Raw genomic sequence first — 20,101 nt, 5'->3', positions numbered from 1 at the left:
TACTTTATTTTTATTGCTATCCAATAGAAGAATGTTCCTTATTAATTCCAGTACCTTTTCTTGCACTGTAAGTTTTCCAGACCACCGGGTTATATGTTCGTCATGGACGAGTCCTCTAAAACAGAAGCTGGCTTTGTCTCTGGCCTGCACGTTGAAATAGTTTGGTCAAAACTGAGCTGAATGGGTTTGCTTAAAGTTGGCGAGAGCTAAAAACTGCTGACATCTTTCGGTTATTACATGATTTGATCCAAGCGCCTCCTAATCGATGGACTGAAAGAGAAACCCTGTTGACTGTCAAATCAAGTTTATGAACATCACCCATCATCTTTAAGGGCTTCACACTCTCACAGTAAAAACAGGCAGACACAGGAAACAGTATGTGGGGGGGGGGGGGGGGACGAGTTTTCTTTGCAGGTAGTCCCCTACAAAGTCTGTCAGGCCCCAAAAACTGTTTCACCCAAGCATCACATGAGGTCTCGCATTTAGTCTTCATGAGTTGGCATAGATGCTTTCCAAATACATTTGGTTCTAGGGTAGGTTGGGGGAAAAATCCTTGGGCTTTTAGCCTGGTGTTTTGAAGGCCAGTATGAAGGCCAGCTATTTTGGGCTTTAAGGGTACATCCAGGTCCATTTATTGATGTGTGCCAAAAATGAACAAGAGGAGTATTTATTATCAGTTGTAGACAAGGCCTACTGAAATTTATCTTTTAGCATATCCCACTTATACACTAACACACACACACACACACACACACACACACACACAATTACCTACTCGTGCATTTCTCTGGAAGGCTCAGAGCGCAAGGTCAGCCGCAGTGCAGTGCCCCTGGAGCAGTTTTTGGGGTTCAGTGTCTTGCTCAAGGGCACTTTTGCAGAGATTGTGGGCACAACATCTCTACCAAGTGAATGAAGGTTATGAATCCTCTGTGCCAGTTATTCTGGTTTTAAAATACATTGAGTAATATAATTATAAATGACACGAGATTGTTACATATTTTAACGTCAGTGAATTTCAAATAATTATTTAGCAAAAAAACTGGTGTGGATGTGTCACAGGGCCATGACATTGAATGCTAAGCCAACAAATCAAGAAATGCATGAGAATTTTAGGAATCAATACTGGCATTGGTCGTGATGAAAGGCAGTAGTTATCTTACACCCCTGTGTATTTTACATGAGACCGAAACAGGACTGGATTAACACCAGGGCAGATTGAATCAATGTCGGTTTCATTTTCAGTTGCTTCTCTCGGCCACCGTAGTAACGTTCTTCCTTCGTTAATGGAGGCTCTGACTGGCCTGCAAATGGAGACGTAGGTGTCGCTACCCGACCCGTACCGGAAACCCGATTTGTTCTACGATGCTGCTACTTCCTGCCGGAAGTAGGTTGAAGCAATTTATGGCAGTTTCCGGGATTTAAATAAAATAATGTTATATTTAGATCTACTAGTTATGAAATAGAAGATTCAAATTGTTCTTATTAAATAAATACATGCTTTTCTTGTTTTGGTAAAGAGTGTCTAATACATGGAGCTAATTTCTTCGTCCATTAACAAAAACAAAAAATGCTGCATTGCGTGAATAAATTATTAAAAAAACTAAATTGCCTTAATTATTCCTTCAATTGTGAAAAATTAAACATATATTGATGTATATTTATTATGGTACATTTTAACCCAACATATTTTTTTTAAATTTAGCAAATTTAAGTGGACCATTAGATAATGTAAAAGACACAAACGTTTTATAAATATATATATATATATATATATATTACAGATATGTTCTACTTATCAACATAAGATGTAACTTCAATTGAAACTTTCCTTAAATTTCTGTGTTTAACACACACACACACACACACACACACACACACACACACACACACACACACACAGGAGTTAACCGATAGAAGAAACTGACCTTAACATTAGGACGAAAGAAGACCTCTTTGCAATTAACACTTATCGTGCAAATTTGTGCAAGTACAATCAAAATAAATGAATAATTTTGTACCGGTCACAAACACAATTCTCTATTTCTGCCAAGTACAACTATACAACGCATTTCATGTGGTGCATATGTCAAGAATGAGAGAACATACGTGTAGATCCTATGTATACAATAAGGTTAAAATAGATACACAACCACTGACAATCAGGACTCAGGAATGTTTATGTGTCATATCATTTCATGCACCTGCGCACATGAAAGGACAAATATCGTTTCCCCCAGCCCACAGCAGTGCAACACAAAGACAGAAACACATATCCAAAGTACAAGAACACATACATCCAAATTACAAAAAACTACAAAAACACATATATCAATGAATAAATGAATCACTGTCCGAGAGAGAACGCCAGCCAGCATGACTGTGGGAACTGCCGCTCTGCATGAGCTAGCAGTTAGCTTAGCCTGCCCCGCTTCCGCGTCCTGTCAGACCGCCCTCGGTGTTTCCTCTTCGGGCACAGCTCCAGGCAGGGCCCTGGTCCCTGGGCCCACAGGAGACGGCTGAAAGAGATGAAAATGGAAGATCCGCTGCGGGGACCCCTAACGGGGACAGCCAGAAGTAGTGGTAGTTAATAAATACATGAATAGTTCATTTTATGGCACACTGGGTCAAAGATGGATTATCTGGAATAACAAATCAATCTATCCATCCATTATCCAAGCCGCTTATCCTGCTCTCAGGGTCGCGGGGATGCTGGAGCCTATCCCAGCAGTCATTGGGCGGCAGGCGGGGAGACACCCTGGACAGGCCGCCATGCCGTGGAATAACAAATATAGTATCACCTAATTAAAACCCAGCAAAACACTTCCAGTTTTGCTTCAAACACAGAAAAACAAGCATAAATTAAATTGAAAGGGTAATATTTTCCCAGAAAAGGAAGTAGCTTTTTTCTTATTGAGATGTATTATGTATTGTCCTGGCAAAATTCCCAACCAGGAGAGCCTGGTTGGGAATTTTGGCCACCTAATCACCCCCCCCCCCATGTAATTGGCTGAATTACTCCGCCCTCTCCACCTCAAGCTGATGTGTGGCGAGCGTTCTGGTGCAAAATGGCTGCCGTGCATCACTCAGGTGGTGCTACACGGTGGTGGTGGTTGAGGTGTTTCCCCCTTCAATGTGAAGCACTTTGGGTGTCAATATGAAGCGCTATGTAAATGTAATCCATGATCATTATTACTGTGAAATAATTGTCTGGGTAAAATGACAACTTGAAAGGACGAATACTTACCCATTTGCTTAGTGCAAGCATTTTATCACATACAGGAAGCTCCTTCTTAGTCCACGACTGAGGGATATCCTTTCCATTTGGTTCCATCAGCCAATCAGCAGCGTGGGAAAGGCATTTCCTGAAGTTGCCACACTTTGACCAGGAGAGGGCGATGTTACACAAACCAACAACTTGACCACTTTTAGTCTGTGTCCAAATGATAAATTACTTCATTGCATTCCCATAGTCTCTCTCTCTCTCCCTCGCGCTCTCTCTCTCTCTCTCTCTCTCTCTCTCTCTCTCTCTCTCTCTCTCTCTCTCTCTCTCTCTCTCTCTCTCTCTCTCTCTCTCTCTCTCTCTCTCTGTCTCTCACACACACACACACACACACACACACACACACACACACACACACACACACACACACATGCACATGCACATAACACAATCAGTATTGCAAATGCTCATGTGAGAGGAGGCTATCGACAAAATTATTGTAAAGCAGATGGGACCAGGTAGGCCTAATATTGACTTGGCATGAAGTATGTTGAGTGAGTTTATTACTATGTAGTAGAAATAGATTTGCTCTCATACATTTAGCACATGTACCTTCTTTGTTTCTGTGCATGCAATCCGACTAAAACTAGAAAATTTGACCATTTTACACCAATTTTTGCCTCCCTTCATTGGCTCCCTATCCATGTGGATCAGACTTCAAGGTGCTTCTGCTGACTTATAAAATCCCTTGCCCCATCATACATGTCTGATTTCCTTAAACTGCACATTCCATGTCAAGCTCTCCGCTCTCAAGATGCAGGGCTCTTGTGTGTACCCAAAGTTAAAAAGAAGTCAGCTGGTGGCAGGGCCTTTTCCTAACGGGCCCCGTTCTTGTGGAATAACCTGCCTGCTGCCATCAGACAACCAGAGAATGTTGAATCCTTTAAATCCAAACTTAAAACTCATCTTTTTGTCTTAGCCTACAATTATCTCATCTCATCTCATCATCAGCCGACTCTCTGGGGTCAGGTCGCAGTGGCAGCAAGCTAAATAGGGCACTCCAGATATCCCTCTCCCCAGCAACGCCCTCCAGCTCCTCCTGGGGAATCCCAAGGTGTTCCCAGGCCAGATTGAACATGTAATCCCTCCAGCGAGTTTTGGGTCTACCCCCGGGGTCTCCTCCCAGTTGGATGTGCCCCGAAAACCTCCAAAGGAAGGCGCCCAGGTAGCATCCTAATCAGATACCCGAACCGCCTCAACTGGCTCCTTTCGACGCGAAGGAGCTGCTGCTCTACTTCGAGCTCTCTCCGGATGTCCGAGCTCCTCACCCTATCTCTAAGGCTGAGCCCAGACACCCTACAGAAGCAATTAATTTCAGCCGCTTGTATCCGCAGTCTCACCCTTTTGGTCACTACCCAAAGCTCATGACCATAGGTGAGGGCTGGAATGAAGATTGACAGGTAAATTGAGAGCTTTGCCTTCCGACTCAGTTCCCTCTTCACCACAATGGTCCAGTACAATGTCCACATTACTGCTGATGCTGCACCAATCCGCCTGTCAATCTCCCGCTGCATCCTACCCTCACTCGTGAACAAGACACTGAGATACTTGAACTCCTTCACTTGAGGCAACAACTCATCCCCAACCCGGAGGGAACAAGCCACCATTTTCCGGTAGAGAACCATGGCCTCAGACTTGGAGGTGCTGACTCTCATCCCGGCCATTTCACACTCAGCTGCAAACCGCCCCAGTGCAGAGATGCAATTCTCAGGTTCCCAAAATGGACACACTCCTCACATTGAGATCCTGTCCATGAATATCACAAGCAGAATCGGAGACAAGGGACAACCTTGGCGAAGTCCAACACCCACCGAAAATGTGTTTGACTTTGTGCCAAGAATGTGGACACAGCTCTCACTTTAGTTATACAAGGACCGGATGGCTTGTAGCAACTTCCCTGGTACCCCATACTGTCGCAGTACCCCCCACAGAGTGCCCCGGGATACACGCTCGTAAGCCTTCTCCAAGTCCACAAAACACATGTAGACTGGCTGGTCAAACTCCTCCCTCAGCACTTCTGCAAGGGTGAAGAGTTGGTCCGTTGTTCCACGGCCTCCTTGATCCGAGGTTCGACAATCGGTCGGAGCCTCCTTTCCAGCACCCTAGAGTAGACTTTCCCAGTGTGATGCCTCAATAATTGGAGCACACCCTCCGGTCCTGTAGCAGACTGGGCAGCAGCCTACAATGAGTCGCCTTTAAGTTGAGTGCTTCACAACCTGTACTGCATGGCGGGTCTGTTTCTGTCTCAATGAATTTACCAAGCACTGTTCCGCCGATGAGATTATAGCGTATAAATTATTGACTATTGCAAACTGTTCTCTTCTCTCACATGTCTTTTCTCGCCCTCTGAATGACGTCTTCTCCTATCTCTTCTTCTGTGTGTGTGAACGCTGTGATGCGAGTCTCCCCTGTGTGCATGTGCTGTCTGTCCTCCTGCCAGGTCTCCATGGTGATGGTGGTCGCCATCCTGCTCATCATATACTTCATATATTTTATACTTCCATTATAATTCTGTTATCCTCTTTAAATGTTGTATTGTGTAAATTGTGTAAACACAACATCCATTGCACGTTGTCCGTCTCGGGAGAGAGATCCCTCCTCTGTTGCTCTCTCAGAGGTTTCTTCCTATTTTTTCTCCCTGTTAAAGGTTTTTTTTTTAGGGAGTTGTTCCTTACCCGATGCGAGGGTCTAAGGACAGGATGTTGTGTTGCTGTAAAGCCCCCCTGGGGCAAATTTGTAATTTGTGATATTGGGCTATACAAATAAAATTGGCTTGACTTCAAATTTCTGCTTCAAATCGTGTTTGAGAGAACATCTGTGCATTTAGTGTCATTTCAAGATGTAACATATTTTTCAATTCTTGGAAGTCAATTCAAATGAGTGAATTATTAAGGAATTATCATGGGGCAGCATTTGTCCTCTTCTTGTTCTGCTTCCCCATTTTGCAGGTGCCTCATGAGCATGAGAACGAATACATCCCACAGACCTGCTGGCCCTGCTATGCTCTGCCTCTTGACCGGTACAATCAATCAATCAATCAATCAATCAATCAATCAATCAATCAATCAATCAATCAATCAATCAATCAATCAATCAATCGAACAGCCAATCGATCGATCGATCAATCGATCAACCAATCACTCAACCAACCAATAAAGCAATCAATCAATCAAACAATCAATAAATCAACCAATCAATCAACCAATCAAACAATCAATCAATCAATCAAACAAACAAAGAACATTCTGAAGTCATTTATTCAACCACTGCACCAAATACCAAATAAAAAGCCATATTTGTGTTGAACATATTTTACAGTCAAATCACTTTAACACTTTTTTTTCTCTTTTAAAACTTTTTTGACAGAATGCCCAATGAATCCATCAATACACAGACTGAATAAGATAGTGACCCTTATGGTTTCATTTATTTGGGAAATGAACCCTCAGTTCCTAAACATTGTTTGTTTGAAGGTACTGGATAAGACCATCTGACATGTTCCTGCAAAAAAAAAAAAAACCCAGACAAAAAAAAACAAACCCACACAGGCCATTCATCCAGAAACGCTCCAGGGCAACAAAGAATACATGACCTTTGACCTCATAATATAACTCCTGATTTTCTTTCTCCTCAGTTCTTGAATCCAGACAAATGAGTTGATTCTATATGTGGTAAATGAACATCATTCACTAAAAACATTGGTAACAACTTCCATTTGACCTTTGACCTCTCAGATTATCTCTGGTTTTTGTCTGTCAGTACCCACCCCAATGTGTTCATGACATCATCACAAAAATCATCAGTAAAAAAAAACCCAAAACAACAATAACAAAAACAATAATAATAATAAAAATCCCTTATTAAAAAAATAAAATAAAAAAAGATTGTAGCAACTTGACCAGGCAGGAAAGAAGAGAATTGGGCAAACAGGAGCACAGAACCAGAAACACATACAGGCTGCATGGTGTATGTTCATGTTTCACATTCAAATGAACAAATAAGACAAACTGCTTATGTGCGATATGAAAACGGCAAATAATCTTAAGTGTTTCCATTCTTATAGTGGCTGCAGGAACACTTTCAAAGGAGTGATTGTCAGTGGAAAAGAAAATCTAAATCATACTCGTGGGCATGAGATGAGTGTGAAGGGTAGGGGCACGTACACCGTATATGTAGGTTGAAGTCCTGGGTGAAAGAGGGGTAGAACATGTCAGCCTTGGGCATCCGGGTAGCGTGGTGGTCTGTTCCGTTGCCTACCAACATGGGGATCGCCGGTTCGAATCCCCGTGTTACCTCTGGCTTGGTCGGGCGTCCTACAGACACGATTAGCCGTGTCCGCAGGTGGGAAGGCGGATGCGGGTATGTGTCCTGGTCGCGGGGGAGACTGGGGGAAATAGCGTGATCCTCCCACGCACCACGTCCCCCTGGCGAAACTCCTCACTGTCAGGTGAAAAGAAGCAGCCGGCGACTCCACACGTATCGGAGGAGGCATGTGGTAGTCTGCAGCCCTCCCCGGATCGGCAGAGGGGGTGGAGCAGCGACTGGGACGGCTCGGAAGAGTGGGGTAATTGGCCGGATACAATTGGGGAGAAAAGGGGGGATCAAAAAACAACAAAAAAAGAACATGTCAGCCTTGCCAACCAGCAGTAATGGAGGATGGGACCAAGCCCCATTATGTGTTTGCAGGCTGGAAGATATAACACAGCACATTATGACGGACCGCCCCACTGACAAATTCAATGGAGGCCCAGTCGCCTTCGACACAGCCGAACCAGAGGGCAACTTCTTGCATTCTCTAAATAAATTAGACAAATGTCACCACGCTAAAGTCATGGAAAGTAACCAGAGGTGCCGAGAGGGCCGCAAAGGTCTGGCAGTGCCCCATGCCACGTTCCAGCCACAGTGACTGTTCACCAGTCACACCAGGTGGGCTGGTGTAGCGAGTTTAGGGCCGAGCTAATCTAAGTGTGATGGAGACTCTTCAGTCAGATGTTGCTGTGATCAGATGCTCGGGTGCCATCGCTGTGACAGGCAACACACTCACATCCGGATTAGACCCGAGTGATTCTTGAAACACAACCTGTGTGTGTGTGTGTGTGTGTGTGTGTGTGTGTGTGTGTGTGTGTGTGTGTGTGTGTGTGTGTGTGTGTGTGTGTTTTACGGTTCCGTCAGTAGCAGTGGTCAGCGATGTGATCGAGTGCTGCTGCATGTTATGACTCCATTGAAAGCTCTGTGTTCTCGAGGAGCCTTCAGACTAGCATAATTTTCTACTCTAAGTTTAGAAATACCGTGTAGTTTTATATAAAGCTTTTAGAAAACACCCTTCCCTGTGTATCAAGGGTTGGGATAAAAAGATTTTTGGCACTGACCCCTCCTTTTTTTAACCTTTTTTTTTCTTCTTCCCCCATTGGCCCCAGTTCCCCGCCTGCCTTGCCAAGAACAGTTCCAGGCAGTGCCAATAGCGTGCATGCTGTATGGAATCACATAAAAATGAATAAGTAGCCTACAGAGGATAACACAGTATGCACTATGCAAACACACACAGACACACACACAGAGACACACACAGACACACACACACACACACACACACACACACAAATCTGTTGTCCATCATCCCGGTCTGAATGTGTTACTGAATGTATCTTTCTTTATCCAATGGAGCAACCATGGGAACATTATGCATATGTTAGCCTTGCTCTTCCAAATTGGCCACAAACTCCCTAACATCCAGCATGCATGCACGAAGTACCGTCCTACTTGTTAGTTCAGATCAAGGCCAAGCATTTTCACAACAGGTCCCAGTGCCGTCAGCAAGTTACATACACTCTCCCCAAAACATTACAGATGTGCTGCAACTGTGAACAGTGATAACACTGATGGGCATGCTTCACAGACAAACCCAAGAAAAAGAGGTAGGGATTCCTCACACACATGCAGATGAGTCCTTGAATACGTGGTTGTCTGTCGGGTACTGCTATCACAAGTTCACAATGTTACTGTAAATGCAAAATACTTCAACAGCAGAACAGCAAAATGGAATGGAACCACTAATCCTGGTGGTGTTTGGACCCAACTCCACCAGACTCGATAGGGTACTCAGTCTTCCCATATCGCACCACCACAACGCCACATGAAAGGGCCGGGGCCTGTTCAAAGCACCCCGGGCGTGAAGTAGGTGCAGAGCCTCAGTAATGGTGACTACTTCTTTCTCCGAGAGGTAAACTGTTCACTTTAGGTTGACCAAGATCGAGACACACTCTGTACAAGGTTCAGGATAAGCCTCCGTGTTACAGGATGGATTCTGGCGTCTCCTTGATGACGATGTCCATCTCTTTGTCTGCGTTCCGCCCATTTACGACCAACCCCATCCCGCCCCCCAGCCTCGTCTCAACAGCCAACCCCGTCCTGGCTTCCCAAGCCAGCGGGGACACTGGAATCGCCCTCCCTCTTCCCAGAGCCCCAGCCGCTGCCCTGCCAGCTCCGGGGAGGGCCCCTCGCTGCTGGGTCACGTGACCGGGAGAGGGGCTACCAGGCTTCGAGGAGCCTGAGGAGGAAGACCTCCCTCTGGTCCAGGAGCCTGGGCTCAAACGCGAGGCAACGCAGCGGGGGCTGGGGTCAATGGAGGACAGGGTCTGCTGGCTGCCGTTGAGGAAGGAGGACTGGTTGGAGCCCTGGTGGCAGCGGTAGTTGTAGTAAGCCTGCCAGCCCTGCTTCTTCCTCTTCCACTGGCAGCGCAGGATTCGGATGAAGGCCTGCAGGGAAAGAAGAGTTTATATCAGGGGGAGAACCTCTACAGTTTAGGCCGCAGCTAAACAGAGATTTCGTAATTGTCGGCAACAGACTGAACCAATGCATTCTTTATGGGACTCGTGCGTCAACGGACGATGGACAGGACAGATGGCTGTACGTCACTGTACAGATGAGTAATCTGCATTTTTAAGTACATCAAAATTTTAAACCATCCAAAATGTTTACAGAAAGTGGTATACATAATTATCCAATCAGATGTGTGGGTGTATCCAAAGGAGTTGAATCAAGCCACGCATATCAATAGCTCTGACAACGACTCCTAGAGGATAAATTCTGAGTCTCATCACCAGCCAGTCAGACTAGCTTGGTCTAGTCAGAAAGGCACGAACTGAGGAAGCCTCTTGGATGAGAGGCGAAACGTGTTCACGGATATATACCAAGTCCAGTTGCACTTGATTCAACTCCTTTGGATCACCATGACCTGGATGAATGAGAACATTCACAGACATGTGTGAATGTAGCTCATTTCTGTCGCCCCACATTGAGAAGAAACTCATTGCTACGTGCACTTTTCTCTGTAAATTAATAGTGTGTACCCACTGCTGAAACTACTGATTTTTAAGAACGCCGTAGCAAGGCACCTGTGCTTGTTGCCGTCCATCTCTCCCTGTTTAGCACAACTGCCTTTTTTCAGAGCGACGTGCTTCTGTCTTTGTATTGCAATTGGACACAGAAAAGGCAGCACGCCATCCATATATGAAATTCATCTGTTTCATCCGTTCTCTGTCTGGCCACCCCTTTACATTACCATGCCTTACATCGTGTGGCAGCTGCTGCATTTTCCTCCAGGGAGAGCTATACCAAAAATCAAGCAAACCTGTACTAAGGTATCACAGCAGTGTATTTGTGACTGTAAGTATTACTTTACTTATATCCTCGAAGAAGAAGATTCTAGCTAGCTAAATTATACTCTGTTGGACAAGGTTCCTTCAGTTATACGCTCAACAATTCAGTCTGGGGCATTTGATTTCATGTCAGATGACGTATCACAAGCCACTCGCTCTCTACTGCCACCAAGGGTTTGGTGGTGTTTAAATCAGCAGCATTCAATCACCAGACCGGCGGCTTGTCCAGGGTGTCTCCCCGCCTGCCACCCAATGCCTGCTGGGATAGGCTCCAGCATCCCGCGACCCCAGCTGGGATAAGCGGCCTGGATAATGGATGGATGGATAAGTGCTGCTGGGGCGCAGCGCTCCAGCAAGGTCCTACCTCTTGTATTGAAGAGTAGCGAACAGCGCATGTACAACTTATAATAAGAGTCAATGAGCAAAGATTCTTGCAGCCTAGGCCAGAAATGTGTGACCTGTTGGTAACTTTAGACATCCTAAAACATTTTTAAACTACATTTTATTGCAGATTGTACATTTTACTCACTAACTATATAATATTTACCTTACTCTTTTCAAAGTAATTAAGTCTTTTTCCATGAAGGTCTAAAATGTGGGGAGTGGTTCGGCGGCCCCTTAGCGCCCTCTACTGGCCAGCCTCCGCAAAACTGATACAGGAAGGGTTCTCACTTTTTTTTCTTTTTTTTTTAAGGTAATAATTTTCCAGGACTTTTCCAGGACATTTTCCATGACGTCTGCTTGGATATCCATGCAAGACATTGATGACAGAAGGTCACATTATTCAGTATTAACTACACTGGTCTACAAAAATACAGTATTTTTTTCTTGCATGGACTTCGGAAACTATTTTTGGCTAATTTTGGCCTGCTGAATCCAAATCTGAGCTCAGATTTGCTCTATCACGTCAAGTTTTGTGCTATCTGTATGCTCCTTATTCAGGATTTTACAAAAGTTGACCATCTAGTCTGGCAATTACCCCTATTCATTTCCTAAGTAATTTCATGCTAGGTTGAGTGTTTATTTGTCATATCTTTGGTATAAATGTATTTTATCATGTAATATCACATGTATTCTATAAATATATTGCTTTTTCATCACAAATGAAAAATTTTACTACTGTTTTTACTAGTGCTTCTTGCTGGGATCCCAGTCAAAAGCAGCCACCCTATGCAATTTTAAGAGATGGGACTATTTATTTAGTTCATGTTTGCATGGGTCCTAATTTAAAGTGTCACATAAGGGGGTGGGGGGGGTGTCAGTCATTTTGAAGGAGTCAGCCACAGATGCAGCAGACATTTCCCCAAGTGCTGTCAACAAACATAAATCCTGCTCTTCCGAAGGTAAGCTGATGTTTAAAATCAGAAATACAATACATAATTCCATGTTAAACAGTTTCGTAAGTCTTGAATCAAGTCTTTATACTATATTATACACCATAACACTGTAAAATAGAGTGTGATGCATACAGTATGGTTGACATGGTCAGAGCATGATCAGAACAGGTGCTGGTCCTGAGTGTGGGAAAAAACACAAATGTATCATTTTTGAGGGTGCAGGGGGGGTACTGTTTGCAAGGAGAAGGAGTTTAATGGAAAATGAATTGAAAAGTAAATTAATTGGGGTCATTTTGACCCCAGTGAATATGTTATGCATTAAAGGGTTAAAATTATTTTACAATTGTTCTAAGTCTTTGTTTATGTTTTGTGATTTGCAGCTGTGAAGACAACCTAATCTGTTGTTAAGACTCTGCTGTTTATACCGGTACCTTCCACTGTCAGCTAGCTATGTCTACACCTCCAAAGAGAAGAAAGTGCCGTAACGACCCAGATATCTCCTGTTATATCTGTGGATGCTTCACTTTAGCCCCTCAAATACACAACATCACTGCATTCGTCAAGAGAGTGTACTGTGCTTACTTTAAAGTACCGCTTGGAGACCAGGACAAACACCGGGCCCCTCATAAAGTATGCACGACTTGTGTCGAAACTCTGAGATCATGGTCTCAAGGAAAAAATGCTAAGCTCAAGTTTGGTGTGCCGATGGTTTGGAGAGAACACAAAAAACCACCTAGATGACTGCTACTTCTGCCTTGTAAATGTTAAAGGATTCAATAAGAAAAACATGAAATACCCTAGCATATCCTCTGCTACACGGCCAGTTCCTCATTGTGACGAAATACCTGTACCTATTTTTACCGAGCTCGCAGAGATTGATGAGGGAGCACTTACTTCATCCACATCTTTATCCGTTGATGATGATGAAGAAGCAGACACAGAGTACAAGCCGTTGGGTTCATTTTTTGATCGACCTTCACTGTATAGTCAGCCTGAATTGAATGATCTGATCCGAGGTTTGAATTTGCCAAAACAATCTGCTGAGTTGTTGGCTTCCAGGCTGCAAGAGAAAACCCTTCTCAAACCTGGCACAAGCGTCTCATTTTATCGCAACAGAGAGGCACAACCGAGGAAGTATTTCCACTCTGATGGTCAACTTGTATACTGCAGTGATGTTGAAGGGCTTCTCCTCACTATGGGATTGCCTGCGTACCATTCAAGTGAGTGGAGACTCTTTATTGACAGTTCGAAAAGACGTTGAAATGTGATTTACTTCACAATGGGAACATCTATGGATCCATCCCTATAGGACACTCAGTGACCTTGAAGGAGGAGTATGCAAACATCAAGGTTGTACTTGAACAGTTGAAGTACCATGATCATGAATGGTTGATTTGTGTGGATTTGAAAATGGTGAACTTCCTTTTGGGGCAACAAGGAGGTTACACCAAATACCCTTGTTCCCTATGCTACTGGGACAGTAGGGCTAAGGAGGAGCACTGGGTGAGAAAGGAATGGCCATCAAGGAATAGTTTGATACCTGGTGACAAGAACATCATTAATGAACCACTGGTTGATCGGAAAAATATCATCCTTCCACCATTGCACATCAAACTCGGTCTGATGAAGCAGTTTGTTAAAGCTCTTGATCACACTGGAGACTGCTTTGGCTACATATGTTCAACCTTTCCGAGTCTTAGCGACGAGAAGAAAAAAGCAGGGCTATTCCACGGACCTCAGATCAGACCATTACTCAAGGACCCACACTTCATTATGACGATGACCGCTGTCGAAGCTCGAGCACGGAATGCATTCACTAATGTGGTGCAGAAATTTCTTGGGAACAAGAAAGACGACAACTACCGAGAGATTGTGGAGGAGCTGCTCCTTAGTCTGTGAGCGCTGGGGTGCAGAATGAGCATCAAGGTGCACTACTTGCACAGTCACCTGAGCAAGTTTCCAGATAACCTTGGAGATGCAAGCGAGGAACAGGGTGAACGTTTCCATCAAGACACTAAAGTGATGGAAGAACGTTATCAAGGTCGTTGGGACTCAATTATGATGGCAGGTTACTGCTGGAGTTTGATGAGGGATGTCCCAGATGCTGTATATAAGAGATTGTCCACAAAGAGGAAGTTTACCATGTTGTAATATGATTACACCTGTGCCTTTGGATACTTACACTTTCAAGTACCGGTACTTATTTTCTTACATTTGCAAATTTTTGCATTTATTGCTGCATTTTGAATGTCGTGAAAAGTCACAAAACTGCTTTGAGCTTGAGTGATGCCTTGTATTTAAGTGATGTACACCATGTTGAGGGGAACTTTTTCCGTCTATATATTAGTTTAGTGAAATTTGTAAACTTTTCATACACTAAAAATATTGAGAAAATGTGTAAAAATATGTGCAAGCCAGCATGGATTAAATGTTAATGTATGATTTAATATTGTAATTGAAGTAGGTACCTTTCATTGTAATCATTTTTGCATCTATCGATCTTCTAATGGAACAGTGTTTTTTAACTTCCAGTGTAAAATTGCTGTTTTCTCAAAAATAACGATTTTTCATAGTTCAAAAACCTGACGTGATAGGCAAGAACTAATGCCAGATTTGGATTCAGCACCCAAAAGTTAGCTAGAATCCGTTGAAAACCCCCATGCAAGAAAAAGTGTGTTGACCAGTGCTATCGGTGGAAGTTCAACAGTCTCTAAATGGACTGTGTCTGTGAACATACGCCCAAACTTCACACACCGATGTTAAATCTCAACATAGAAGCACATGGAGAAAAATCAATCTCAGTGAGTAAAAACACAATTTCATAACTTAACTTTAATAATTTCATGACCTCAATAAAATTTCCCAGGACTTCAGTCAATGTTGTCTACAAGTGGCAAATAACACTATACATTTCCAGGTCTTGAATATGGGTTTGGACTTAGTTGTCTGACGAATGAGAAAAAGTATCATGGAGAAGAGAAGTTTTAGTATTTCAGCAACGAGTTCAGATCAGATAGGGAAAATGAATTCGGCCAGGTGGAATTTTGTCATAGCAGGAATGGATATGGTGTTATGGTAGCAGTAGTAGTATATTTGGTTGATGCAATAATAGTAGTAGGAGACGTGTTTGTAGTAGTGGTTGCAGCAGTAGTAATACAGTAGATACAGTAGTAGCAGTACTAGTGTTAGTGGAAGTAGCAACTGAGGTAACAGTAGTAGCAGTGGTTATAGTTGTCGTAGTACCTGTTTAAATTCTCGACTGTAGCAGGGGTAGATTATGGGATTGAGGCAGCTGTTGAAATATCCCAGCCAGAAGATTACCTTGAAGAAGGTTTCAGGAGGACGCAGGTTGGCGTTGAAGGACCCTGAAGGAGGGAACAAAAAAGTACACTTGCACTTGTTTGTTGAAATTTAGATAGGAAAGAAAGGCTCAACGTGAGGCCCTGTTATCTGTGTATTATTTGTATTAGTATGCTATAGCGTAGGCAAAAATCACAGTGTGGGTGGGCACAAAGAAAATCAGGTGGACCTAGCCAGCCAAGACCAATCATACTTAATAGGTTCTGAAATGCAAATGTTGACCAAAATAGGCCATTACAACTATACTTGCCTGAATGCACCACAGTTTAATTATACAAGCCTTATACATCATCAGAGGAAATGTAACAGGCACCAAGACGAATGGTAGCAGCATCACATAGCCTGGCAAGGTCGCCACATGCTCTCTCTCTCACACACACACACACACACACACACACACACACACACACACACACACACACACACACACACACACACACACACACACACACACACACACACACAGATGACAGACTCAACAGCATCATTAACCATGGGATGGATAGAGGTACATAAAGGGCCACCGACACCGGGGGGAACACTGGGTCAGTTTTCCTGGGCTCTGGGACAAGAGAGGGCCCAACTCCGACAGCTCCCGCCCCCGCTCCGTCAGCCCTCAGAGAGCACGACACCGGATGCCGTATAGCACCGCTGGAGCAGGGGGACCCATGTAAGCCTGGTCAGGAATGAGGTCCAGACTAGAAAAGAGGTTTATGTGCACACTGCCTATGTTTGGGCTGTTTAAGGTCCCAGTATGTATTTTTTCCCCCCATGTGAATCTGATGTATAGTATGTTCAGGTCATTAAATAATGAGTTGGTTATCAATCTTCCATGGACAACTTCACAGCATTAAAGTTGGGATTTGGGAATGATAGCATGTGTCTAATATGACTGAATTTTGGTGGTGGGGCTACCCTTTTAATTAGCCTATATTTGGATTAAACAGTGTGTGGGAGAAGAGAGCTGTTTTGTCGTGCACAAATGGAGCAGGTGTTATGCGCCTTATGGCCAGTTGTCCTGGGCATGAGCACACACACACACACACACACACACACACACACACACACACACACACACACACACACTCACACACACACACACACACACACACACACACACACACACACACACACACACACACACACAGGGGCGTGGCCACGTGGGGGCCTGGGGGGTCACGGCCCCCATTGGTCAGAGCACTCTGTACGCAGAGTGAAAGAGGAGGGGCTGCTCACTATCTGGCATTTGCGAAACGCACTGCCACTCAAAGCATCTGACCTATCATCATCATATGGTAAACAAGGAACAAGAACTGTTTTATTTTTATTGGTCACGTAGTCCGATAATTTAAACAGTCTTCACTGACTGCTATTCACTGGACGATCCAGCAAAAAAAAGGAAGCCTTCTGCTTGGGTGGGCCTGGGTGCCAAATGGGTGGGCTCAGACCCACCAAGGCCCACCCACAGCTACGCAGCAGTTAGTATGTGCTGTGGTACTATGTTGGTCTGTTAAGAGGTACTGTTGTCTGTGTTCCATGTGTATCAGTGTGTACTGTGGTACTTTGTTAGTCTGTTAGAGGTACTGTTGTCTGTGTACCATGTGTATCAGTGTGTACTGTGGTACTATGTTGGTCTGTTAAGAGGTACTGTTGTCTGTGTTCCATGTGTATCAGTGTGTACTGTGGTACTTTGTTAGTCTGTTAGAGGTACTGTTGTCTGTGTACCATGTGTATCAGTGTGTACTGTGGTACTATGTTAGTCTGTTAAGAGGTACTGTTGTCTGTGTACCATGTGTATCAGTGTGTACTGTGGTACTATGTTAGTCTGTTAGAGGTACTGTTGTCTGTGTACCATGTGTATCAGTGTGTACTGTGGTACTATGTTAGTCTGTTAGAGGTACTGTTGTCTGTGTTCCATTTGTATCAGTGTGTACTGTGGTACTATTTCGGTCTGTTAGAGGTACTGTTGTCTGTGTACCATGTGTATCAGTGTGTACTGTGGTACTATGTTGGTCTGTTAGAGGTACTGTTGTCTGTGTACCATGTGTATCAGTATGTACTGTGGTACTATGTTAGTCTGTTAGAGGTACTGTTGTCTGTGTACCATGTGTATCAGTGTGTACTGTGGTACTATGTTAGTCTGTTAGAGGTACTGTTGTCTGTGTTCCATTTGTATCAGTGTGTACTGTGGTACTATTTCGGTCTGTTAGAGGTACTGTTGTCTGTGTACCATGTGTATCAGTATGTACTGTGGTACTATGTTGGTCTGTTAGAGGTTGTCTGTGTACCATGTGTATCAGTATGTACTGTGGTACTATGTTAGTCTGTTAGAGGTACTGTTGTCTGTGTACCATGTGTATCAGTATGTACTGTGGTACTATGTTGGTCTGTTAGAGGTTGTCTGTGTACCACGTGTATCAGTATGTACTGTGGTACTATGTTGGTCTGTTAGAGGTTGTCTGTGTACCACGTGTATCAGTATGTACTGTGGTACTATGTTAGTCTGTTAGAGGTACTGTTGTCTGTGTTCCATGTGTATAGGCATGTATTGTGGTACTATGTTAGTCTGTTGTCCGTGTACCATGTGTATCAGTATGCACTGTGGCACTATTAGTCAAGTCAGTGGGTCTACAGTGACTTCATAAGGAACATTAATTTGTACTTTTCCAATTTGTGTTTAAAGCAATCTTGATTCTGTTTCTAAAAGCCAAAGTGAACAAAACAAACAATTCAAGTGAATATTCAAGGTAAAAAGGGTGAAAAACGTAACCCACGATACCATAATCAAAAGCCGCTCTGCAGTACAGAATCCATATCATCGCTGCTTTTTGTCACTAGATGTCAGAGTTTCCCAGAATAACTGGCAAAAGCGTGTACACGTTTATGGTGCTCTTTTAATTTTATTATTATTATTATTATTTTAATTCCGTCATGCATAACTACAGTGAACCATAAGGAAGGCGAGCTGGCTCGCTATAGACCTGTAAAGAGAGGAACTGGTGACAGCTGAGTTTTGCACTCGTCTTTAAATGAGCTGAACTGTGTCTGCTAGGAGTGGCTGTTGAAGGCCTCGTCTTTTGCTGGTGAAATATTCTAGTGCAGCCAGTCCCCAATTCATTTCAATATTTATTCATTTCTAAGTCTTTTTTGATTAGTTTGATATGAAGACTACGTTAACGTTCCACAGTCTCGTCAAGACCAAACAGTAACGTTACTGAACTCATTCTGAGCGCTGTGGGATCCGCGAGGGAGTTTAAGGTTTACAGAAGACCCCCAGAGGCCTGTTTTACAGCTGGTAATATAGAATTTTATGAGTCTTGTGAGCCAGAAGACACTCACAACAGGTTGTGTTAAAGGATAATTTTTATTTTTTTTACAACCTGGGTCTTATTTTCATAGTGTTTTCCATCATACATATCAGTTATGATCTCATTTTATTCATCGACTTCATTCAGTAGATGTTGGACATGGACCACCGATGGACTCCGCTTTACAGTGGTGTCTTATGGGACAAGTGATTCAAGAGTCTTTATTTGTTACGTCTCATTCTAAAAATATAAGAGAGTAAAATTCTTGAGTTTCAGCTCTTCAACACTGCAGCAACAATAGCAATAAAATAACAACAAAACAGAGTCTTCAAACAACAAACTCCCTTACCGTGTCAGTCAGACTATGTCCATGACTGTCCATTCTCTATGACTTCTCTATGGTGCTGGCCGGCTAGTTTATGGATGGTTACTACTACCTACGGTAAGTATAGGCTTCTACTTTCTGCATCCACCATTGATCATATTGGACATCTCACATGATAACTTTTAACCTGCACTTCCAAATACCTGGTTTAGATAAATGGGTTAAAATTGACTTATTGAAACATGTCTGACACTCCTGTCCACTTGTCCCATAAGATACCGTTGTAAAGATGAGTCCAGCAGTGAGTGGTCCCACATCCAAAATCTCCAAAATGAAGCAAAATGACATCATAACTGATATCTCATCTCATCTCATATCATCTCATCATCAGCTGCTTCTCCGGGGTCGGGTCGTGGTGGCAGCAAGCTAAGTAGGGCACTCCAGATGTCCCTCTTCCCAGCAACGCCCTCCAGCTCCTCCTGGGGGATCCCAAGGCATTCCCAGGCCAGATTGGACATGTAGTCCCTCTAATGAGTTCTGGGTCTACCCCGGGGTCTCCTCCCAGTTGGACATGCCCGGAAAACCTCCGAAGGCATATGAATGATGGAAATGTCTTTACGCATGCTCATTAATCCAGGTAAGGAAATCCCAGAAAGTTGAATCAGTTCATCTGGATGCAACAGTTAGTGGTAGAAATGTTTCATCACTCATCCAAGTGACTTCTTCCTTCGCAACTGAAGATGGAAAAATGTTTGATGGAAAAAAACTCGAACTGTATGACATAAGAGAGTTCCCTCTCCTCCTTTTTTCTCCTGTCATTTTCTCCCGTCCCC

The 20,101-nt window shown here is 43.6% G+C and overlaps 1 protein-coding gene across 1 annotated transcript in view; it reads right to left on the bottom strand.

Moving 5' to 3' along the window:
- Nucleotides 1-9,570: 9,570 nt before the first annotated feature.
- adra1ba (adrenoceptor alpha 1Ba) overlaps nucleotides 9,571-20,101 on the bottom strand; it is a 45,688-nt gene continuing 35,157 nt past the window's right edge. Inside the window, exons 3-4 of the mRNA XM_056285260.1 lie at nucleotides 15,519-15,640; nucleotides 9,571-10,035 (exon numbers count right to left, since the gene is read on the bottom strand). Of these exons, the coding sequence (XP_056141235.1) occupies nucleotides 9,571-10,035; nucleotides 15,519-15,640 (587 nt within the window). The remainder of the gene's footprint in view (nucleotides 10,036-15,518; nucleotides 15,641-20,101) is intronic.

The sequence above is a fragment of the Lampris incognitus genome, chromosome 8, assembly GCF_029633865.1.
Source record: "Lampris incognitus isolate fLamInc1 chromosome 8, fLamInc1.hap2, whole genome shotgun sequence".
NCBI lineage: Eukaryota > Metazoa > Chordata > Actinopteri > Lampriformes > Lampridae > Lampris > Lampris incognitus.
This window is presented reverse-complemented; position numbering and strand designations above follow the sequence as displayed.